At 35.2% G+C, this 25,908-nt stretch overlaps 1 protein-coding gene across 1 annotated transcript in view; it reads right to left on the minus strand.

Annotated features, from left to right (window-relative positions):
* CFAP47 (cilia and flagella associated protein 47) overlaps window positions 1-25,908 on the minus strand; it is a 578,552-nt gene that overhangs the window by 222,107 nt on the left and 330,537 nt on the right. The window contains 4 exon segments of the mRNA XM_063084619.1: window positions 3,922-4,033; window positions 10,536-10,709; window positions 11,310-11,453; window positions 12,966-13,162. Coding sequence (XP_062940689.1) covers window positions 3,922-4,033; window positions 10,536-10,709; window positions 11,310-11,453; window positions 12,966-13,162 — 627 coding nt within the window.

Below are 25,908 nucleotides of genomic sequence, written 5' to 3' on the forward strand. Positions count from 1 at the left end.
GAGGCAGTAGCCATATCACATCCATGTTTGGATATAGTGGTAATATTCAAAATAATTAACAAACCTATATCCCAGCACTGACTAATCAGAAAGGATGCCTAATCAAGGTCCTAAGGCCCTCTGATGCTTAGGTGTTAACCATTTAGTTACTGCTGAATTAATTGATGGGAGATCCAGGATCGAGAGGCCTGGGGGCGGGACTGTGTTGCTAGATGGGAAAAGGTCCCACTGTAGTGGAGCTCAAACTTTTTGCCAACTTATGAGCAACTGTGACAATATTTTAAGAAGGAAAGCATAATAGGTTGAATGTCAGCTTTGCCTGTAACTACTATGTTTATAAAGACTTTCCAAATTATAGGCCTTTAGTAAAAACTTATTATATAATTAAGAAGAAAATTTAAATGAGCACAAAGTTTTTTTTTAAACATCACTGACACGCATATGCTGATACACTACTTTAGAACAAATAAGGAAATTCTCAATATATGTGTGAAATTTTTATAGTCTATTTTTCCTTTTTTATTTTGACATTTACTTGTACATATTTGTGGGGTACAGTGTGTTGTTTTAATACATGCATACACTACACAATGATTCACTTAGAGTAGACAGCATAGTTTTGTACCTATTGCTCCTCCTCCCTTCCCAGCCTCTGGTAACCATTGTTCCACTCTCTACTTCTATGAGGACCACTTACTATTATTATTTTTAGTTCCACATATGAGTGAGTCCATGCAGTATTTGTCTTTCTGTGCCTGACTTACTTCACTTAACATGATGGTTTCCAGTTTCATCCACGTTGCTGCAAGTGATAGGATATAATTTCTTTTTATAGCTGAATAATATTCCATTGTGCACATATACCAGTTTTTTTAAATGCATTCATACATTTATGGGCATTTAGGTTGATTCCATCTCTTGGCTATTGTGAATAGCATTGTGTTAGACATGGGAGTGTGGGTGTCTTTTTGATATATTGATTTCAATTCCTTTGGGTATATACCCAGTTGCTAGGTTGTAAGATAGTTCTATATTTAGTTCTCTGAGGAACCTTCATACTCTTTTCCACAGTGGCTGTACCTGTTTACATTCCCACCAACAATGTAGGAGGGTTCCCTTTTTCTGCCTCCTCACCAGCATTTGTTATTTTCTGTCTTGTTGATAACAGCCATTCTAACTGGGGTGAGATGATATCTCATTGTGGTTTAAATTTGCATTTCCCTGATGATTAGTGATTTTGAGCATTTTTTCATGTGCTTATGGGCCATTTGTATGTCTTCTTCTGAGAAATGTCTGTTCAGCTGTTCAGGCCCTTTACCTACTTTTTAATTTTTTTTTTTTTTTTTTGCTGTTGAGTTGTTTATTCTGGGTATTGGCCCCTTGTCTGACACATTTTGTTGATATTGTCCCTTGCTGTGTAGAAGCTTTTCAGTTTGATGTAGCCTCATTTGTGTATTTTTGCTCTAGTTGCCTGTGCCCTTGTCATCTCAGTCAAAAATGTGCTGCCCACTCCTGTTTCATGTAGCATTTCTCCTAGTTTTCTTATAGTAGTTTCATAGTTTCAGGTCTTAAATTTAGGTATTTGATCTATATTGAGTTGATTTTTATGTATGGTGAGAGATAGAGGTCTTGTTTCAGTCTTCAGCATGTGGATGTCCAGTTTTCCCAGCATCACTTATTGAAGAAGTTGTCCTTTCCCCATGAAAATTCTTGTCCCCTTTGCTGAAAATCAGTTGGCTGTAAGAGTCTGGGTTTATTTCTGGCCTCTCTATTCTGTTCCATTGGTCTATTTGTCTATTTTTATGCTGTTTTGGTTACTATAGCTTTATACTATATATCAAAGTCAATGACTCCAACTTTGTTCTTTTTGTTCAAGATTTCTTTAGCTATACAGGATCTTTTGTGATTCCATATAGTCTAGTTTTATTTATATTATTTCAGACTGGTTAGCAGCTTTTCTGATGAAATTATATTTACACTGCTTAATATACTGTAGAAGTCCTCCAGTATTAATATCAAGAAAAATTGGAGCTAATTTTCTTTTTCCAAAGCTGTTTTTCTAAGGTGCAATGGCATGATTAACTCAACTCTAAGGCATTGTCCTGGGAAGAGCTATTGTGATCATATCTTGTACATATTTTTCAAAATTATGAAGCCTGCAAAATCTCTTGCATAGCAAGCAACATTTACCTGATTCATCCTCATCCTCTACCCCTGAGCTGCCTTTAACTTCCTTAAATTCCTTCTAAATTCTTTCAAACCAACATGCTAAAAGAGTTCATATCTGATTAGTGAAAATACGTATTGAAATGTTATGGTCTCACAAAAGCTTCCAAAACCAACAAAAAATAATCAGACAAAAGAAAGTCACCCTTAATCTAATTATTTAATTATTCCGAGGTTCGTTTCATTAATTTTAAGAGTCTGATTCATGGGCCAGGGGCTTTGTTTAAGGTGGTCATAAGTATTCCTAATTCAATAATGTTCCACAGTTTGTGGTTCCTTTTCTTTTTCTTCTTATAAGAATCAGAAATACTGCTTTCCATAAAACAGAAAACTGAGATTTATTATGTTTTGTCAAAAATAATCATGCCAATTCTGAATGACTTGTTGCCTTTTACAAAAGACTAGTTAAAATTCTAAAAAAAACCCAAAATCCACTATTAGGACTGTCATTGACAATTGAAATGAAAACAACTGAAATTTAAATTTCTTTAAATCAATTTACATTTTCTGGATTACCTAAAAAATGGTGAAATATGTTACTTTATTGAAATGGTTGAAATAGGGTCACTACAGCTCAAATATTCCTATCACATGGACACTTATTAATGGGCTATGTAAAGCCAAACATCCCAAAAGCAATGGGAAGATTTCATAAGACGCTAACGACTACTGCTGTGTGAACACCTGAGGTCAAGCACACCAGAAGCAGGGAACGAAGATGGGTAGGTGGATTCTTACTACACAGTACCTTCTACCACAGTGGTAATAATTGGATCATTGTATTTGGCATTCTGAAATTTTCCCTCTGTTTGTTAATAGCATTGACATTCAGTCTACTCTCTGTACTTTCTTCTTGGCAGCAGGTCTCTATACCTTCTATGCTAGATATAGACCCTTCCCTCAAACATTCTTTGTTGAGGCAAGCAGGAGTGAGAGGCCTGTATTTCCAGGGAGCACAAGATCACTACTAGGTATGTGCTCTCTGCACTTCTAAAGCTGTATCCACTTACCTACATTATAATAATTCCCATAGCAAAATCCAACTACAAGTGGGGCATTCAATTCTCTCCTAACTGGGACAACTTATTCCTTTGATGAATCACAGCCCCTCAGTTCTAGCTATTGCTTTCTATCACTTCTTACCCCCCTCTCTTCAAACTTATAAAAATACTTCCGATCCCCATTGCCACGCAAGTAATTCTGTTCAGGGACCATCAGAGCAATTTGTATGAATAAATGATTTTTTAGAAACAAAGGAAGAAATCTTCACACATACTAAAACTTTAACCTATTTTTTATATATCAATTAAGTGCATGTAGATATTTTTTTAAAATACCCAGTCCTGTAAACAGACATTCTCATAGAATTCTGTCAGGTTCATAAATTGGCAGAACTATTTGAAAGTATTTTATCGAATTTTAAATGTAAATACCCTAAAGTAAATATTTCCACTTTTAGTAATTTGCTTTACAAATAAATTTAAATAAATGGCCAAGATAATAAAGCACTACATGTAAAATGTATACCACAAAACTCTGATCATTTAGAAAGCTTATGACTGAAATGCAAAACTAAATTTCCTCCTGGGCCATTTACTAGAAAGGGGAAATATAGATTACCTTTTTATTGCTTCTCATCATATTTCTATCCTGCTGTGGTAGTTAATAATAATATTTCATTAATAAATTTGATACCTTTGAACACACCACGTTTCCAAGGTGACACATGCAGAATGTATGGAATTTCATTATGAGCATCTATAGTGACTTGTGGAATTCCCCACACTATTGGAAGATCTGAAGATACCTAGAAAAGAGGTAAAAGTAAACAAGAATTATATAATATCAACATGAAATGCTTTTCTATGCTTTAGCATGTTATACTACATGTAATTAGTGTAACAAGCTAACACATAAAAAACCTAAAATTTATATTAAATACTTCATTAAACTATTCACTTTTAATGAACAGCAAGCCAGAAAAATGCTACATACAGAAGAAAAATATGAGAAGAGAAGAGACCCATGAAAAAATGGAACAAAGGAAATGACTCTTCCGAAAATACATTTATTTCTGTTGCCTCTTTTGTATAAAGATCATTGATGCTTAGAAAATCTGAATATCTTTTATAGGCCACGTATAATTTCCTTTATGCAATCAGATGTACAAAGATATGAGCCATTTCAATGAATTTCTACATCAGTATTAACAAAGTGGACAAGGAATATTTAAGCTACATTTGACCACAATCTTGGTTAAATCCAACTGTCAATCTATTGTGTGCTTGCATCTTGCCACTCCACACTCCCCAGGCAAACACTACTTTGTGACTCCATAGGTTTGCTTATTATAGATAATTATTAGAAATAAAATCCTAGAGTATTCAGTCTTTTTCACTGTTTTTTTTCATTCAGCACACTGTTTTCTTTTCTACTTATTTTTTAATTAACAAATAAAAATTGCACATATTTATGATTTACAACTTGGTGTTTTGATACATGTGCACATGTGAAATGGCTAAATAGAGATAATTAAGATATGAACTACTTCACATAATTAGCATTTTTGTGGTGAGAACACTGAAAATCTATTGTTTTTTGTGAAAAATACAATACGTTTTTATTAACTACAGTCACCTTGATTTACATTGGATATTGAAAACTCATTCATTTTAGTTTTTTCTGCTTTCTTTTTCTTTTTACTTTGTAATGTAGACATTGATCTCCTCTTTTGTAGCCACTCGATGATATGCAGTAAATTATTGTTAATTATAGATGCCTAGCTCTACTATACACTAATAGAACTTACTTTTCCTATCTAGCTATAATTGTGTGTCCATTAACCAACGTCTCTCTATCTTCTCTCCACCCTCCCCTTTCCTGCCTCTAGTAACCACAGTTTTACTCTCTTCTCCTAAAAGTTCAACTTATTATTTATTTTCTTACTAATTTGTTATATTTATTTTTATTTTTTTAAAAATTGAAACATAATTGATTATCGTATCTATGGGGTTCAGATTTGACTATCAGTATTTGTGTACAATATGTGATGATCAAATCAATTTTATCAGCACGTTCATGATAGATTACTCTTTGTGTCCCTTACCCAATTACTTCCTCAGCCCCCCCCCCCATCTATAACTATAACTATAGGTCTGTTCTCTCCTTCTGAAAGTTTAATATTTTATTGTGGCCTCCCTCCTTCCCTTCCTTCTTTCTTTCCTTCCTTCCTTTCTTTCTTTTTCTTTCCTTCTTTGTTAGCACCCACTTATGAGTCAGGACATGCAGTATTTCTCTTTTTGTGTCAGGTTTATTTCACTTAACATAATTTTGTCCAAGATCATCCATGTTGTTGCAAATGGCAGAATTTCTTTCCTTCCTTCCTTCCTTCCTTCCTTCCTTCCTTCCTTCCTTCCTTCCTTCCTTCCTTCCTTCCTTCCTTCCTTCCTTCTCTCTCTCTCTCTCTCTCTCTTTCTCTCTTTCTCTCTTTCTCTCTTTCTTTCTTCTTTCTTTCAATGGCTGTGTAGTATTCCACTGTGTATGTATACTACATTTATCCAGTCATCTGTCGAAGGACATTTGGGTTGGTTCCAAAACTTGGCTATTGTAAATAGAGCTATGATAAACATGGGAATGCAAGTATCCCTTTGACATGATGATTTCCACCCCTTCGTGTATATACCCAGCAGTAGGATTGCTGGATCATGTGGTAGTTTTATCTGTGGTTGTTTGAGAAACCTCCATACTGTTTTCTGTAATGACTATACTAATTTACAGTCTCACCAACAGTGTAAAGGAGTTCCCTTTTCTCCACGTACCTTCCAGCATTTGTTATTCTCAGTCTTTTTGATAATAGCCAGTCTAGCTGGGGTGAGATGATATCTCAATGTGGTTTTGATTTGCATTTCCTGATGATCAGTGATGCTGAGCATTTTTTCATGTACCTGTGGGCCATTTGTATGTCTTCCTTTGAAAAATGTCTGTTCAGATCCTTTGTCCATTTTTAAATAGATTATTTGATTTTTCTACTGTGAATAGTTTGTACCCTTGGACCAACATCTCCCCATTTCCCCCACCTCTTAGCCCCTGGCAACCGTCATTCTATTCTCTTTTCCTGTGAGTTTGACTTTTTTAGATTCAACATACAGCTGAGATCACGTAGCCAGTATTTGTCTTTCTGTGTCTGGCTTATTTCTCTTAGCATAATGTCCTCCAGGTTCATCCATGTTGTTGCAAATGATATATTTTTCTGATGGCTGAATAATATTCCATTGTGTATGTATGTATGCATGTGTGTGTGTGTGTGTGTGTGTGTGTGTGTATCATTTTTTATTTACCCATTCATCTATTGATAGATACTGTATTACTCCTTTTCTGTTGCTTATAACAAAATACCTGCAACTGGGTGGTTTATAAAGAGAACAAAATTTATTGCTCAGTATTTCTGAACCTGGGAAGCCCAAAGTCCACCTGGTGGAGGTGACAATGACCCAGGTGTGTTACATTGCAAGATGATGGAAGCAGAGAGAGCAGAGAGGGAGATAGCTCCTCATGCACTCTACTTTTAAAGCCCTCAGAATTATGCCCTTTGCCACTTCACTACAGCATGGTCCTATAATCTAATCACCTCTTCAAGGTTCCACCTTTCTATTACCATAATAGGATTTCCCACACCCAATGATCACAGTGGGGATTAAGCCTCAATGAAGTTGTGGGGTGCATCCTGTCTACGACAAATATTTAGGTTGTTTCCATATTTAGGCTATTGTGACTAAAACTGAAATGATCATGGGGGTGCAGCTATCTCAAGATACCAATTTCATTTCCTATGGAACTACAAAAGATCTCAAATAGCTAAAGCAATCTTGAAAAAGAAGAAAAAAGTTGAATGAAACACACTTGGTGATTTTAAATTATATTAAAAAGCTATAGCAATCAAAGAAGTATGGTACTGGCATGAAAACAAACATATCAACTAATGGAACAGAATACAGGGCTCAGAAATAAACCCACATGTATACTGTCAACTAATCTTTGACAAGGGCACCAAGAGCATAAAATGGAGAAACTATAGTCTCTCTAATAAATGGTGTTGGGAAAACAGGATATCCATGTACAAAAAAAATAAAATTTGACCCTTCTCTTACACCGTACACAAAATTAACTTGAAGTGGATTAAAGACTACAATGTAAGACCTAAAACTGAAAAAAAACCTTCCAAGAAAATATACAGGAAAATCTCCTTGACATTGTTCTTGGCAATGATTTCTTGAATATGACACCAAAATCAGAGGCAACAGAAGATCAAATAAACAAGTAAGACTACATTAAATTAAAAAGGTTCTGCTGAGCAAAAGAAAATCAATAAAATGAAAAGGAAACCTATGGAATAGAAGAAAATATCTGCAAATCATATATCTGATAAGGGAATAATATCTAACATATGTAAGAAACACATACAACTCAGTAGCAAAAAAACAAATGACTCAATTTAAAAATGGACAAAGGGCCTGAATAGGCATTTTTCCAAAAAAGACATATAAATGACCAATACACATATGGAAAAGTGATCAACATCACTAACAATCAGGGAATCACAAATCAAAACCACAATTAGATATCACCTCACACCTGTTAGGGTGGTTATTATCAAAAAGACAAGAGATGACTCCAGTCAGGGTGGCTAATATTCAAAAGTCTGAGATTGATAAAAGCTGGCAAGGTTGTGGAGAAAAAGGAACTCTCATACACTGTTGGTGGGACTGCAAAATAATGCAGCCTTTATAGAAAATGGTATGGAGGTTCTTCAAACAATTACAGATAGATCTACCATACAACTCAGCTATTTCACTGCTTGGAGTATTCCCAGAGGAATGGAAATCATCATGCTGAAGGGATACCTGTACTCTCATGTTTATTGCAGCATGATTTACAATAGCCAAGAGTTGTAACCAACTCAAATATCCATCATAAGAAGAGTGGATAAGGAAACTATGATATATCTATACAATGGAATACTACTCTGCTATAAAAAAGGATGAAATGCTACCATTTGCAACAACATGGATGGACTTAGAGAAAATTAAGTGAAACAAGTCAAGCACAGAAGGAGAAATACCACATGTTCTCACTTATTTGTGGGACCTAAAATAAATAAATAAATAAATATACAAACCAATGAAGGGTGGGGGGGGGAAGAAGACACATGAATCACAACAATTCCTTGAACTTGTTAAGACAAGTAAACATATATGATGTAGTGGGGGTGAAGAGAGGGAGGGGGTAAAGAGGAATGAATTAAGGGACATGAAAATCAACTACAATGTGTACTGAGAAGTTAAAATTTTTAAAAAACGACAAGACAAGAGATGACAAGTGTTGGTGAGGGTGTGGACAAATGGGAACCCTTGAATGCTGTTGGTGGGAATGCAAACTTGTATAGTCACTATAGAAAACAGTATGAGGGTTCGTCAAAAATCAAAAATAGAACTACTATATAGTCCAGCAATCACATTTCTGGTTATATATCCAATAACTTCTTCAGTATTATTTGTGTATAAAAATGAGAGAAATACAGCCTTTAATTATTATTGCCTGTGAGAACAGTTTTGTTAAGAAAATTCCACTTCCATATTAAATTGCATAAATACAGTTAATATAGCATAATTCTTAATTTCATAGGCCTACATTTTCAAAATTACATTCATTCTGAAGGGAAAAAATTAAAAGTAAAAACAAATCATTTCCATCACAGCAACAAAATCAAATAACCAATGGTATGAAACTATAGATTTTTCTTTAACCAGTTTTCATCAAACTCTTGACAGGTTTCCTTGCTCACCATTAAATTCTGGAAAGGCTAAAGGGGTGGTGAAAAAAATATTTTCTCCTTTTTTACAGCAAATCTGTGTAGTCATGATTTTTCCTTCCTTCCTTCCTCCTTCCTTCCTTCCTTCCCTCTCTTTATCTTTCTTTCTTTCCTTCCCTCCTTCATTGTTTCTTTATTTGTTTTAAAAGCCACCCACTATGATTTTATTTGTTCATTAAACAAATCTTCCCTCAAAAACCATTATGTGCTCAATACCATGATTTATGCAATGTATAAATATGTAGATTAGGGATGCTTGTTCCTGTTCTCACAGTTTATAATCTGGTGGGGAGTGAGAAACAGGTAATAGGAACATGATGTAGTACGTAGGATAGTGGGGCAAGTAAAAAAAAAATCTGTGGAAGAAGGTGACAGGTGTCTAATCCAGGTTTATGCAAACAGGGAAGGATTCTTGGAAAAAGTGGCTTCTAAGCCTTGTCCTAAAGAATGAAAAGGAGTTAGACAGAGATAACTGAAAAATATTACTTGTGCAGAGAGTTCCCGGCAGCAGAAAAAGGAAATACTGTATACAAAGGTTTATGTGTTGATAATCCAGAGGTGGCAAGATATGATGCTAAACAGATAAGCAAGGATGAGCTACTGAAGGACAGTGAAAACCACTTCAGGGAGTATCGACTTGACCTTGAAGACAAGAAATGACATTGAAGGGTTTTAACTGAGAATGGAAGGATGAGATTTTCATTTAGAATATACAATCCATTTGTAATCTAGTAAGGAAAGAAGAAGAAAACCAAGGCACATAATTTTCTGGATTACAACAAATGCAGAGGTCAAGCACAGAGAGTTTTCAAACTTCTTCAGTCCCAGGCACCTATAACTGGTAGATATTTGAAGCTTCTTCTGAAGATCCCGTTGAGCACATAACGATTTGTAAATAAATATGAGGGGAGGTGGAAAAATTCTTCAAGGATTGGCTTCAACAAATCAAGTGAAGAGGAAAAAGTACAAAACTTCATAAAAAAAATGAGGTAAATAAGTGCTCATTTCCTCATGTTTCCACTATTATCACACTGGTAAATAAGAGAATACACTTTTGAAATTTTGTCATGTCTACAGATTTTTTACATTAAAATTTTAAAATTTGTTTCTAATTTTTTAAAACAACTTTTATTATCATGTATGACTCAAATAAGTACGTTTTAATGAGTTTTCTAATTATATAATAATACTTAAATATAAAATTTGTTTCATGCTATTTCAACTTCATAACTGAAATGAAGTTTAATAGCTTTTAGAGTAATAAAAGGTAGAATTGTAAACATCACCTTATATGACATTGCTTTTATATGACATAACCTTATATGACGTTACCTGATTAAGTGAAATTAAATGTTTAAAAAATTGCCTATTATTAGTACATCACATATAATTCAGTATATATTCAGAAGAAAACACTTTCATACTGAAAAAAAAATCTTACCTTATATGTTTGAGAAGTCTTTGTATAATTAGGCACCATTATGGGTTTATTTGTTATCTTCCCCACTCGACATTCCACAGTGATGTTTTCCAAGGCTATGGGTTTTCTTCCAACCCCTTTTATGTCAAAGATGTGCTTCATACCATCTACTTCATTTCGTAGAATAAGTTTACCCTATGACAAACCAGCCAAATTTCAGCTCTTTAGGAATCATAGTTCAATGCCAAAGAACCTCTGCTAGACTATTAATTTTGAGTCCATTTAATGAAATGAGCTTGTATAGAATTGTTAGCCATTCGCTTTTCTAGTTCACATATAAATGCTTCTATTGAACAAACTTCCAGTGAAAAATCTCTTTATTTCCCCTTACTTTCTCTAAATTACAGAGTTTATATAGGCTTTCTAATACATAACAATTATATGCATGATTCATGCTTACTTTTTTGTCAAACAAATATTGTCTTAAGAAAGTATTTTCTGATGTACCAGTTTCCTTAATGAATAAGAACAATAAAAAGAAATGATTTTATTTTGTTCACTATGTTGTGTAAAAATAATCTGTATGTAAGTCTTTACAGAAAATGACATTGTAACTTTCAGAACACTTATTCTTTAAATTAAAATATTTATTAAAGTTTCAAGAAAAAATTTACCAAATTCATGGAAAATAGAAAGTTTCTGCAGAAAAGATTTATCAACAATTAAATAGGCTAATACCATACACTGGTTTATTGACATATTAATACTGGGGGAAAAAAATCAATGAGTTCATACCATTATCTCACATTCCAAAATTGGTTGGAACGTGAGAGGATACTGCACAGTTTCGCCTGCTCCAACATGTAAAATAGAAGGTCCATAAAACCATTTTCCTTCTATAGTAACTTGACATTTCCATTCGTTCTTTGTTTTATTATTCTAAAGCATGAAATAAAAAAGGTACAAAAATGTCAGAAAGATGATGTTGACAAAGTTGAATTACATATTAATTCTTAGTACTTTTAATAAAATTGCGTATTATATTTTTAATTGTATTTTTAGGGATCACCATTTGAAAGTCATATTTGTTAAGAAGGACTGTCAAAAACCTGAACATAAGGCACAAGGATGACTACATGTTCTTTCTGCGCCATATAGGAGCATTGCCTATAGGTCTATCCAAAGATTATTTAATGTCTAGAGAAATATCCTTTTGTCTGACTTACTAATTACTGTTTAAATGACAAAATTGTCTTGGAGAACACAATTACTCCTAACTGGGAAAAGAAAAGTTGTTCTAACTGGTAAAGTGTTCAGCTAACAAAGACTACGTATCTCCTCAGAACAGACTTTTGTGCTTCAGGATGACTTTTGTTATGTCTTTAATAATTCAGCAAATAAACAAACAAAAAAGCACTTTGTCACACTAAAAATCTAAAGTTCCTCACAATTACGCTACCTTCTTGTATGTTATATTATCACTTTGACTAATAGGTAGGCCAGGCTACAGCCAATCATTTTCCTCAGTGCCTATGAACCCATCTTAATCAGGTGTTAAACTCACAACAGAATTTGGAGCAGAGTGATCTGAGAGTCCATAACTGTGGTGAAGCCAGGAGGCACAGCTTTTGAGCAGGAATTTGATGATAGACATTAGGACATTGGAGTTAATTTTTTAAGCAAAGAGATCCAGAATTAGTGATTAATCAGGTGAATAATATGATAACACTTGGGAAGAAACTGACTTCAATGTGGAGAAATAATTGGCAGCAGATAATGCAACTAGAAATCTGTAATACTTGGGCTGGTTCCAACTCTTGGCTACTGTAAATAGTGCTGCAATAAACATGGGAGTACAGGTATCCCTATGACATGATGATTTCCATTCCTCTGGGAATACTCCGAGCAGTGAAATAGCTGGGTCGTATGGTAGATCTATCTGTAATTGTTTGAGGAAGCTCCATACCATTTTCCATAAAGGCTGAGGAGTGGATAAGGAAAATGTGGTATATCTATATAATGAAATACTACTCTGCTATAAAAAAAAATGAAATACTACCATTTGCAGCAACATGGATGGACTTAGAGAAAATTACATCAAGTGAAATAAGCCATGCACAGAAAGAGAAATACCACATGTTCTCACTTATTTGTGGGAACTAAAAGTAAATAAATCAATAAAAATACCAAGAAATAAATGGGTTTGGGGGAAGACACAGCTATCACAATCCCTTAACTTGTTAAGATAAGTGAACAGATATGATGTTGATGAGAGGAGGGAAAGGAGGAATTGGTAAAGGGCCAACATGAAAATCAACTACATTATATATTGATAAAGTCAAATAATTAAAAAAAGAAATCTGTAAAAGTTCAAGATGAGCGTTTTGGAGGACTTTGAGACAGTTGGAGTGGAAGTGAAGAAAAGTACCAAAAAAATAAGTTTATACTTACTATTGGAATATCCTGGGTAAGGGCTTCAAATGCTGGTGTTTCAAACTCAAATCTGGCCTCTGGTTGTTCTTCATTCACCACGCCTTCAATGTAATAGACACGCACATCATACTTTGATGTCAAAAATATTTTACAAGGGTAGTGTCCAGGACTGAGAGGAAAAAATTGCAAAGGAACTAGAACAGATCCATCTGCAGCTGTCAGAATAATTTAAAAAATAGTTCAATCATTTTAAATGACATGAATCCTAAAATTCATTTTGGTAGCAATATTTAATGCTATTGAATTAAATTGCACTGTATAACCTAGAATAGACTAGGTTTCACTGAAGTAACAAAACACCCCTAAATTTCCAGGGCTTACATGCAAGTATATTTATCAATGACAGTACATATCCTGCATAGGTCAGAGGAAGGTCTGCTTCATAAAGTCACTCAGGGAACCATGTTATGAAAGATACCACTCTCTTGCTGTTGTACATCATGAACACCTCTCCTCTTTTGTTGATAGGTCAGGGGAAGAGGAATGGTTGGAAGATTACTCAAGGGCTTTTCAGTGCTCAGCCCAATTAACACGTATTACATTTAATTGGCCAGACTCAGTCACATGGCCTTACATAACTCAAAGGGGCTGAGAAATGAAGCAGATATGTGGAATATTTAGTAAGCATTAGTCTCAGACGCATTTCTATGATTTAGGGTGCTCTATCTCATAGCAATAAAAATAATTTTCAACTTGGGCAGCTGATAGAATTTTTTTTTCATAGTTAATAACCAAAAAAACAAGAAAGAGGCATATCTAATTAATAATTCTCAAAATAGCTTGTTATAACATTTATCTTAAATTAATCGCTAATATCATTTCTTATTATGGGCAGGCTATATATTCTGGTCTTTTCCTTTCAAGCAACACCACTTTTTCTCTGAAGAGCAGCATTTTACTATTCTCCATAAAATGAGAAAATAGGATGCCGTATAATAACATAATACAAATTTCACTGTTAATGTCAAAATATATAAGTAATCAGTGAACAACAAGTGATCGAAAAAAATGTTTGGAAGTCTAATTCTGTACAAGAAAGTTTTCTGATACTAAGAAACCAAATCAAGTGTATCAAGCAATGGACCAGACAAGTATTATGACATTAATTAGATATAATTTTAATTCACTCCCATTTAACACCTCAAATGTTAAAAATGCCAAACTTGCTTTCAAATGCCCTGAAGTCAATATGCTGAGAAAACTAGGCACTGCTGCAAGAACATTAATTGTTCTAAATCCTTTTAAAAACAAATTGAAGATTTGTTTTAAAAATCTAAGTTATAGGTTATGTTCTATTATATAGTATAATTCAATCTTATATCACTTATATTATGTAGCATATATTGCAGGTTGTACATTGTCATGCATCACATATTATAGAAGTTATCTTCAAAAAGAAAGTGAAAAGATTTATATTATCTTTTAATTACATTTTCCAAGAACTTTTTAGAGTACCCTCATAGCTGTACATCATATATTAAAACATGCTACCAATGGTTCACATTTGAAATCTGTATGACATATAACAAGTTCAAGACTCTTAGATGGTCTAAGGAGGAAACAATGGATTACTCTTAAAGGCTTTCAGAATGTTATTTTTATTCTAGCCTATTCAAGTACAAATCTTATTTTAGAACAAATTTTTCTCTCAGCAAAAAATCTCCAGGCACATTTTATCCTCTGTTGTTCATTGATTATTTTCATCCTGAGGGAGGCATTTGGGTTGTGACAACTTTACTAGAACAAATCAGGAGTACAAATCATTTTGATAAAACTTTGTTGCCTAATTAATGAAAATAAAGAAGGCTTGCTCTGCTCTGGGAGGCCCAAGTGGCTCTGCTGTAGCATCCGTTGCCCTGTGACCTGAAGGAATTAGAAGCACTGGGGAGAGAGTGTGGGAGTACAGCAGGAGACTCTGGAGCATGAAAGTTCAGGACGGTGACATAGAGAGGAGAGGGAGGCACATGGCCACATCTCTGACACTAGGATCAGCACAGGAAGAATATTCCCTTGCAGCAAAAAGGAAGGCAGAGGAACCACACCAACTCCCACCCTCACCATAAAGGCCCCCGGATCCTTTGGCATGACAAGACGGGAGCAAAGTGTGGGGAGTGCCAAAACTGGAAAACACACTTTGCATAGTTCTAGAACACAGCACAGATGGAGCACTCCCCACCCCCCCATCCTGAAGACCCAAGCTGACGCAGGACAGTGCCATCTTGAAACCAGAGCCCTTTGAGGAGCACACCCTAACCTGGGGCTAGTAGTCATGGTCAGCCTTAAGTAGCACTCAGCCTTAAGGCTCTGCTCTCCACACAACACACTCAGAGGAGAGGCAATAATGCCCTGATCCCAGAAGCTTGAAGAATGGGCTCACATCAGCTGTGACTCTAGTTCTACGGTCTGGGAAGCCAGCCCTAGTCCTGCTGAACTTATGCACCCCCATGTCCCTGGCCAGAGAGCAGACAGGCAGACCCTCCTCAAGAGGACCACACCTCATTCCTCCCCCATCCACAGCCACACCCGCTGACTGAGTTGTGTGTGCCTGAGCCCCCATCACAGAGGGATGGCTCACAGGTCTCTAACATAATGGAGACACCTTCTGGCCAGTGGAAACAAAGTGCATCCATCCCTTCCCAAGAAACAGCCAAGTGGCTCCATCCTGAACAGTCCCACCTAGTGGCCATGCCAAGAGGCCCAGAAGTGGCTATACCAGCTCTTCACTGCACATTTGCCCAGTGGCCCTACCTACTACCCAGAATCCACTAGACAGGCCACTTCCCTGCAGGCCTGCCTAGGGCCTAACCCACTACCCAGAAGGAGTTGAATGGGTCACCTAGCTGCCGGCATGCCTAGTGGCCCTGCCCACCACACAAGAATGGCTAGATGGGCCCCCTCACTACAGACCCACCTAGTAGCCTTGCCCACTTCCTGAGAAGTGTCTGAAAAGCTTTGCCCTTGGTAGTCAAGCTCCTGAACTGCAGAGCAAAGCATGACCTTGAGGCCACTGCTATCACCACTACTTGGCCCCAAAGAACTGTCACTGCCACTGCCCCTCTCCCCAGACAACAGTCAATCCTGTTCTCCACCTACACCCAGCCTGATGCCACCAGCTCCACCTTGACCAGATTCAGGTGTTTCTGTTTTTTACCAGGCAGAACAAAAGAGGAAAGAGAGAGAAGCAAAGACCCAGGGGAAGCCTTTGCTGCTAGGAAAAAGGAAAGAGAAAACCCACCCAGCATCATCCATTCAAGCCGAGGAGCTTCAGTATATACCAGTGTGCTTATCAAGGTCAAGGGACACTAGTCAGTGTGCAAGCAAGTTCACCCAGGGTCACCCAACTCAGCCAAGGAAAGACAGGGCACACACATGCTTCTCCCAAGAGCTTGGAATCTCACACACAATCTCAGTGACTCAAAGCAATGTCACATACTTCAGCAAGAAACTACTGAGTACCCCAGAGTCTAGGCCACAGAGGAACTCACATGCAAAATGGACATTGAATACAGACAAAGTAGCTACACAGAGATTACTGGGTACAGTGGTACTACTACTGTACCCAGAACCAAAACTTAAAACATTCTACACAACTGTCAAAACAAAACATATCTACAGGAGGAATTATCCCTCCTCAAAAACCACTTTAAAGTGATAGATGAAGCAACTGCTCTATCAGATGACCAAATATCAATGTAGGGATACTAGAAATATGAATAAACAAGAAAACATAACACCACCAAACAAAAACAATAATTCTCAAGGGCCAGACCCCATGTAGCAGGAAACCAAGGGATTGTCTAAGAAGGAATTCTGAACAACAGTCTTAAGGAAACTCAATGAGATACAACAAGACTCAGATAGACAATGAAATGAGAAAAACAGTTCAGGATATGAAGAGGTAAATTTACAAAGAGATAAATACCTTAAAAAGAATGTAGCAGAACTCCTGGAACTGAAAGATTCATCCAACAAAATAAAAAATAAAACCAAGAGCTTAAGTAGCAGGCTACAGCAAGCAGGAAAAAAAAAATTCTTATCTCAAAAACAGTCTTTTTGAAATAACCCAGGTAGACAAAAAAGAAAAAAGAAAAAAATGAAAACCTTAAGCACACAAACATCTGAACCATGGGTGTTCTGAAAAGGGAAGACAAAAGAAAAGGCATTGAAAATCTGTTCAACAAAATAATAGCAGACAAATTCTCAGGTACAGGGAGAAATAAAGACATTCAGATCCAAGAACCTCAAAGATCCCCAAACATTCAATCCTAAAAGGTCCTCTCTGAGACACAATGTAATCAGATTGGTAAAAGTCAAATACAAAGAGAAAATACTAAAAACAGCAAGATAAAAGCATCAGGTCATCCATAAGGGAGCTCCATCAAGCTAACCTCAGATATCTCAAAAATATTAACCAACAGAATATAGCAGCACATCAAGAAGATTACATACATCATGATCAAGTGGGATTCATCCCAGGGATGCAGGGATGGTTCAACATATATATACAAGTCTGTTTCTGTTGCTTATAACAAAATACATGGAACGGAGTAATTTGTAAGAAAATGAAGTTTATTTCTTACCAGTTTGGAAGCTGAGAAGTACAGTGTCCAGGGAATACATTTGGTGAAGGCCTTGGGGGTGGTGACAATGACCCTGGAATTTTACATGGTAGAAAATGGTGGAGCGGAGAGAACAATAGTTCCCCACACACTCTCCTTTTAAAGCCTTCGAACCATACCCCTGACCACTATTAATAGTACATTCACTATGGCATGGTCCTACAGTCTAATCACCTCTTCAAGGCCCCACTTTTCAATTACCATAGTAGGATTTCCCACCCTCTCAACACTGTTACAGTGGTAATTAAGCTTCTTGTATATGAACTTTGGGGACACAATTCAATCAATGTACAGCAATATGCAAATAACAAATGTGATACACCATATCAACATGATCAAAGACAAATAGAGGATGCAGGAAAAGCATTTGACAAAATTGAACATCCCTTCATGATAAAGACTCAACAAATTAGGTATAGAAAGGAAGTTTCTCAACACAATAAAAGCCATATTTGACAAATCCATTGTCATTATCGTGAAAGGGAAAAAATGGAAATCTTTTCCTTTAAGAACAAGAAGAATACAAGATGTCCACTATCATCACTTCTTTTTTTTCTTCAAAGTTTCTTTTTTGTTGTTTTTGTTACATAATTTATTGTATATATCTGTGGGGTACAGAGTTGAATATCATTACCTGTGTGCCACTTCTTTTTAACATACTATTGGAAGTACTAACCAGATCATTCAGGCAAGAGAAATAAATAAAGGGAATCCAAATTGGAAAAGACAAAGTCAAATTATCCCTTTTTGCAGAGGACATGATCCTATATATAGAAAAACCTAAAGACTCCATTAAAAAACTCTTAGACTTGATAAACCAATTTAGTAAAGTTGCAATATACAAAATCAATATAGGAAAACAAGTAAAATTTATATATTCTAACAATGAAGTAGCAGAAAAAGAAATCAAGAAAGTAAGCCAATTTACAATAGTCACCAATAAAATAAAATACCTACAAATAAATTTAACCAAGGAGGTGAAAGATCTCTACAACAGAAACCACAAATCACTACTGAAAGAAATTAAGGACACAAAAATATAGAAAGACAGTTATGCTCACGGATTAGAAGAATTAACACTGTGAAAATGTCCATACTACCCAAAGACATCTACAGATTCAATGTAATCCCCATCAAAATACCACTGACATTCTTCACAGAAACAGAAAAAAACAATCCTAATATTCATATGGAAAATGAAAGACCCTAAAGAGGCAAGGCAATGTTGAGTAAAAAAAAAAAAAATAAAGCTTCTGGCATTATTCTACCTGACTTCAAATTATACTACAAAACTATAGTAACTAAAACAGCATGGTAGTGGCATAAAAACAGACACACAGACCAAGGGAACAGAGTAGAGAACCCAGATATCAACCCATGTATTTACAGCTAACTGATCCTTGACAAAGTCACCAAGAACCTACACTGGGGAAAGGACAACCTGTTCAGCAAATGGTGCTGGAAAAACTGGATGTCCATATGTAGAAGAATGAAATTAGACTTGTACCTCTCACCATATATCAAAATCAAATTAAAATGCATGAAAGACTTAAATATAAGAGCTAAAACCTCAGAACTCCTAGATGGAAACATAGAGGAAACTCTTGAAGATGTAGTACTGGGGAAGGACATTATGAATAAGAACTCAAATGCACAGGCAACAACAAAAAAATAACCAAATGGGATTATGTCAAAGTAAAGTGTTTCTGCACAGCAAAGGAAACAATCAACAGAGCAAAAAGCCAACCTATGGAATGGGAGAAAATATGTGCAAACTATGCATTCAACAAGGGATTAATATCCTAGAATATAGAAGGAACTCATATAACTTAATAGCAAGAAAAGAAAAATTGATTACAAAGTGGACAAAGGAGTTGAATAGATATTTCTCAAAAGAAGATATATAGATGACCAATAGGTACAGAAAAAATGCTCAACATCACTAAGCATCAGGGAAATGAAAATAAAAATAACATTGAGATATCACCTCATCCCATTTAGACTGGCTATTATCAAAAAGACAGAATAATAAATGCTGGCAAAGAGGGGGACCCTTCTACCCGGTTGGTGGGACTGTAAATTAGTACAGCCATTATGGAAAACAGTTTGGAGATTTCTCAAACAACTAGGGATAGAACTGCCATAAGATTAAGCAATGTTACTGCTGGGTATATACCCAAAGGAATGGAAATCATCATGTGGAAGGGATACTTCCACTCCCATGTTCATCACAGCTCTATTTACAATAGCCAAGAGTTGGAACCAACCTAAATGTCCATTGTAGGATGACTGGATAAGGAAAATGTGGAATATATATGGAATATATACACAGTAGAACACTACTCAACCTTGAAAAAAGAATGAAATTCTGCCACTCACAGCAACACAGATGAGCTTGGTGAGAATTATAAGTGAAATAAGATAAGGCAGGCATGGAAAGTGAAATACCACATGTCCTCACTTGTAAGTGGGAGCTAATAAATCAATGAATAAGTAAATAATGAAGGAAGGAAGGGAGAGAGAGAGAGAGACAGAAAGAAAGAAAAAAAAGAAAGAAAAGGAAGAAAAACAAAGAAACAAACAAAGAAACAAAGAAAAAAACAAATAAAAAAGAGAGGAAGGAAGGAAGGAAGAAAGGAAGAAAGAAAGATCACAATAATACATTGAACTTTCAAAAGGAGAGAACAGAACTGTGGGTATTCGAGGTTGGAAAGAAGGAGGAGGAGGGGAGTTTAGTGAGAAATTAACCAAAGGGTCACAAAGAATAATGATGTTTTCTATAGATGAGTATACTAATGATCATGATTTGATCATCACATATTGTTCACAGGTACTGATATTCAAGTCTGTACCCCACAAATATATATAATCAGTTACGTTTCAGTGAAAAAAAAGAAGCCTCCTTTTTCTCTTATATAAACAGTGAAATGATAATATTTACAACAGGCAATTTAAATAAAACTAAACTGTTTAGAATAGGAAATGTAAACAGCTCAAGAGTAATTATTATTTTCACCAAAGATAATCACTATTTAAGAGTAAACAATAATTGAAATGGCCAAGTTCAATTTTAAAGCTTCTTTCAAAAGCTTTACATCACACACCATCATTTCCTGTTCCCTAAGAATGTTAATTTCCTAGTGATCACAGAGGATAAAAGTGAAAGGCAAGGAGCTTCTTAAGTGTACATTTTCCAACTCATGAAATGTTCATGAGCAATAACCCCAAGGAATCCACAGTGTCAGCCCCTCTCCCTTACAAGTCTAAAAAGAAATCCATCATAGCAGTGGAATTTGTGGAAATGATGGTTTTATTTTTGAAGATTTATTGATAAAACAATTTCTGTTCCTTTTTCTTAAATATATGAAATAATTTAATGTATTCCTATAAGAAGCATAAGTAGGAGTATTACCATACATTGAAAATAAAAGGCCACTTTTGGATTAAGGTATTCATCTGCCCGTATTCGTGTCCCCTTAGATATAAACTAGCAAAGTAGAAAACCATTTTGATTCTCAGAAACTTGGAAATTTTACTGGCCACATTGTGCCACCGTACCATCATTCTCTTTTAAGGACATGTTTTTTCAAAGTCATTTCCAAGTCCACAGTGTAGCAGATGATATCCTTGCCTTGTCATGTGCCCTTTAAATATTTCCTGCAGGCCATGGATTTATGAAAATCTACAACATTCTTTTCGAGGGATCTCTTTGGCCAGAAGACAGTGCTCAGTCCTCACATAGATCAGACCAGAAGTGACAGTTAAAGCCTGCAGGAGCAGTCCTCAACCAAAGATGGATGGAAATTAATGAAAAAATTACTCAGCTTCCTTGTCCTTTAGTGGAATAACTCTAAGGTGAATTCTGTATCAACTTCTAGTGGTCCCCAGTGTGATTGTGCCCCCACTGCCCACAGTGGAACCTGCTCATTAACACCCACTTAATTGGTTTCCTCTTTTTGTAGTCTCCCACTTCCCTACTTATGCTTCCTGAGATTACCTCTCAAAACTACTTGCTCTCCAGATCTGGTGTCAGGCTCTTCCTCTTAACACATACCTTTAGACCCAAGAGACAGAGCTAGGGCCTTATTCAGAGCCTTCTTTGACATTGCCTCTGCACGTTCAAGGACTACATGGGCCCAGTGAGACAGGCCTACATGAAGTCCAGTCCAATTCATGTTCCAAGTTCGTGAGAGACCATAATTCACAATCCAAAGTACGTGGATACTGTTTCAACACTTGCACAGACTCTTCCCTCCTGTTGGAAGACTCCTAGAACTGTGGAGTAACTAAGAGGTGGCTATAAGTAGAAGGTGTGGACCAAGATTAAGTATGTGGGCTGAGGTATCCACATGCTTTAACATGATAACAATTACAGTACATGTTACAGTGGAAGGAGGGAAGAGAACAGGGTGGGCAGACCCGGCTACCTTGTGCTGTCATTTTCTAGTTCAAATCTCTGAGTAGCCCATTAATTCTAAATTCGAACTTTGTCTTCCAGGTTGGTATAAAGTTATATTTGTCAAGGTAATAAGAAAATGTATTCCATTTAAAAATGTGTTGGTTTGATTTATAACTTTTAAAATTTATATATATGGTACGTGGGCTTCCATTTGTACCTTTGACCTGGGCGTCATAAATGTCAGGAACAATCTGGACCTGTCCCTTCCATCCCCATCCTACACAGATGTAGTGCACCTGCTGCATTTTCTTTAAAGGTGATCATGGCAACTGTGGTAGTTGCCAGCATTTTGTAATTAAAAATAACCTAATATATGTAAATTTACTTGATTACAGTTACTAAAAAAAACAAAGAAGCATAAAGAGAGAATCTCTTGAATGAAGGAATACTTAATTTTACATAACTTTGGTTATTGGAAGAAATCAGTGTGATCTACATTGTTTCAAATGGCCCATAAAAATGTCCTATGTTCAGATTCTATTGTCACGTTTGGGACAGTAAGTCAGTATTTCTGTTTTGGTCAGATATCATTGCATAACAAACTACCCCAAAACTTAGTGGTTTAAAATAACACCCATTTATTTACTCATGATTCTGTGGCCTGAGCTCATCTGGGACAGCTTATCTGTTCCATGTGGTATTGGCTGGGTATTTGGACCTGTACATATCTTGGATCCAAATAGGCTGTGGTCTTTGAACCTCAGCTTGGAATTCTGTCCACGAGCTCTGTAATCTTCTATGAGATGAGCCCAGTCTTTTTCATATAGTACAGAAGAATCACCAGCAGCAAAAGCGGGAGAGCCCTAATGTAGAAATGGTTATCAGATATCTGCTGTCTTTACATTCCTAAATGATCCATTGGTCAAAGCAAGTCACATGGCCAAGACTAGGATCAGTGAGGGAGGGGAGACTACACAAAGATGTATACAGGCAGATGTGATCCACTTGGACTTTTACTGTAACAATCTCCATGTCTTAATTGCAAAGGAAGATACATCTGGAAAACTGTCTGGTGATGTGAAAAAGATAAAATAAACTGAAGTTACAAACATCATTTTCTAGTTTTGCTTTCTCCTACATTGTATGACCTTGGGCAAACAACACAGGGACTTCTTTATTTTAGAACTCAAGTTCTAAATATGTTTAAATGAATGAGTGGGATTTGTTTAGTAGCTTTCAAACATTTTATTTTTCGGCTTAGGGGTACTGTGTCTGAAAAATACCTAAGACAGAATCTCAAATATAAAACAAATGAAGCTGGAGATGATATGATTGAAGTAGGATAAGAACCTGAAGCTCCCATTCACCTCCACAGTCACCCTTTGGACAAACCAATGCACTTGAGAAGAATTCTAAGGCTTCATAGTATAGAATTTGATTAATTAACCTCTCAGGTCTTTTTTCTGTCTTAATATTCCATGATTATAAAAAAAACACATTAAACATGTGGAAGAGATTATGTAATATAGTAAACTGATCATTACCTTATAGTATTTTTTTAGGTATATTATTAGCAAACAGTAGAAGCTTTTAATTCAGAAAAAGTTATCAAGAGTGAATAATTGTATTTACTGTATATATTAATTTGTAAAAACAAATTTCTAAGAATATTTATTTAATATAAATAAATCTATAAATAATTGTATTTTGAAATAATTTTTTGGACAATTTGCTAATTATATTTCCATCTATTACTAGAAAGTTTTAATGTAAGTTTTTTTTCTATTATACATGTCAAAAGACCAAATCACATGGTAATTGGAATTTTCCTGATTTTAATTACTTTATTATGTTCTTATAGGCACATGAGCATTTGCTTCACAAATACTCTAGTAAAGCAAGTGATAAATTCATTGTGTGCTAAAAACTACTCATTACTGTTTCCTCATTTAATAACAAAAATATGAAATATGGCCATAGACTTTATGTAAAACATAAAAGGTTCAGAAATTACAAATTTTAGAGTATGTTTGACTTATTTTGTAAAAAAAAATTATTAGTAGAAATGTATTTTAATGTCATCCACTTAGAAAAAACAATTCTGAGGTGGTTAAGCTGCTTAAATTTATTATAATATTCAATAAACTAACAATAATTTAAAATGTCAGAAGACCTGTATTAATCATTGACAAATTCAATTTTTTGAAATATAGGTTAATATGGATTTTATTACTTAAAAAGAGGCTGAACTACTTTTGCTATTCTATCACCAGGGAGATCAAAAATAATAGAATATTTAAGTGTTGAACTATTTTAAGATATTTTTATATGAAGTATGATTATTGAAAATTTGGGGCAACCAAAAATATTTAGATAGGATATATAATTGTATACATTCTAGAAGAAGAAAAGAAAGAGAGAGCTGGGGAAAGGGGGAAAGAAAAAAAGGAAAAAAAGAAGAAAGGAAAAAGGAAGGAAGACAAAAATAAAGGAGAGAAGGAAGTAGGAATAAAAGAAGGAAAAAGAGAAGTATGTAGGATACTTAGGAGTGACATATGACCCTTTTTTCCTGACTAATCCCAAATGGCTGAGAGCATTGGACTTGCCTCCCCATGAAGTTTGCAAGTGTCTGCAAGCAGGGAAGACAGGTATGCAGTTCCCTGTCCAATTCTGCTGAAAAGTAGTAACTGCACATCCTCCCTAGATGCCCTAAAGCACAGGGGAAAAGTCCATAGAGGGATGTCAAAGAGCTGTAATAAGTAAATGGCAACGATTGCCAATTACTTTCAGCCCAGCCAAGATAGGCTTGATCACTATAGAAAAGCCTAACCTTATTATTTTTTTCTGTTCAAGTCTAGTAGAGCCTTGCTTATTTTCTGTCCCCTTGATCTATTGGTTATTGAGAGAGGTATAAGATTTCCCACTGTGACTGAGAATTTGTTTATTTCTCCCTTTTATACGTGTTAATTTTGCTTTAGACATTTTGGGAATATGTGATTAAGTAGAAATAAGTTTAATATTTTTTTTTCTAAGTTACATTTTCCTTTTTTTATTAATTAATACATTTATTTACCTTAAAGTCTACTTATTCTAGTATTAACGTATCTATGCCAGGTAATTTTTGTCTAGTAAATACCTGGTATAGGTCTTTAGATGTTTTACCAGGTAATTTTGTAAGCAGTGTAAAGCTGCAATTTTACTTTCTATTATGAAAATATCAACTTTTTTAGTCTGTTTATATTTATTGTGATTAATGATATATTTGTGTGCCTCTCTTTACCACATCCTTTCTTTAGGTCTTCTCTGTTCTTATATTCTATTGGATTCATCAATTTTTCTTTATTTCCTTTTATGCCTCCACTGGCTTAGAAATTATACATTCTATTTGTGTATTTTTGGTTGCCCCAAATTTTCAATATTCATTCTTCATATAAAAGTGTCTTAGAATAGTTCATCTCTGGTCCTGCAAAATACAAGAAACTTACATGCCTATAACAACAATAACCCCTTTCTTATATAGTTGTGTCTAGTAACTTAGTTCACTTTGTTTTTATAACACCTGAATTATTCATTCTTATTATTTCTGTGGCCAGTGCTTATGGGATTTACCCATATTTACTGATTATTTTATTAACCACTGCTCTTGGATTTCAATTCTTTATTCTGAATTCAATTTTCTTCATTCATAAGTAGATCTTCCATTTGTTCTTTGAGCAAATATCTGTGCATTTTAAGTTGTCTCAATTACACTGTCAGACTGAAAATGTTTTTATTTCATCCTTACTCTTGAACGATAGTTTACTAGGACATAAAATTCTAGGCTGACAAGTTAATTTGCATCAGCACTATAATTCTATTGTCTTTTTGCTTCTATTGTTACTGT

The sequence above is a fragment of the Cynocephalus volans genome, chromosome X (genome assembly GCF_027409185.1).
Source record: "Cynocephalus volans isolate mCynVol1 chromosome X, mCynVol1.pri, whole genome shotgun sequence".
Classification (NCBI taxonomy): Eukaryota; Metazoa; Chordata; class Mammalia; order Dermoptera; family Cynocephalidae; genus Cynocephalus; species Cynocephalus volans.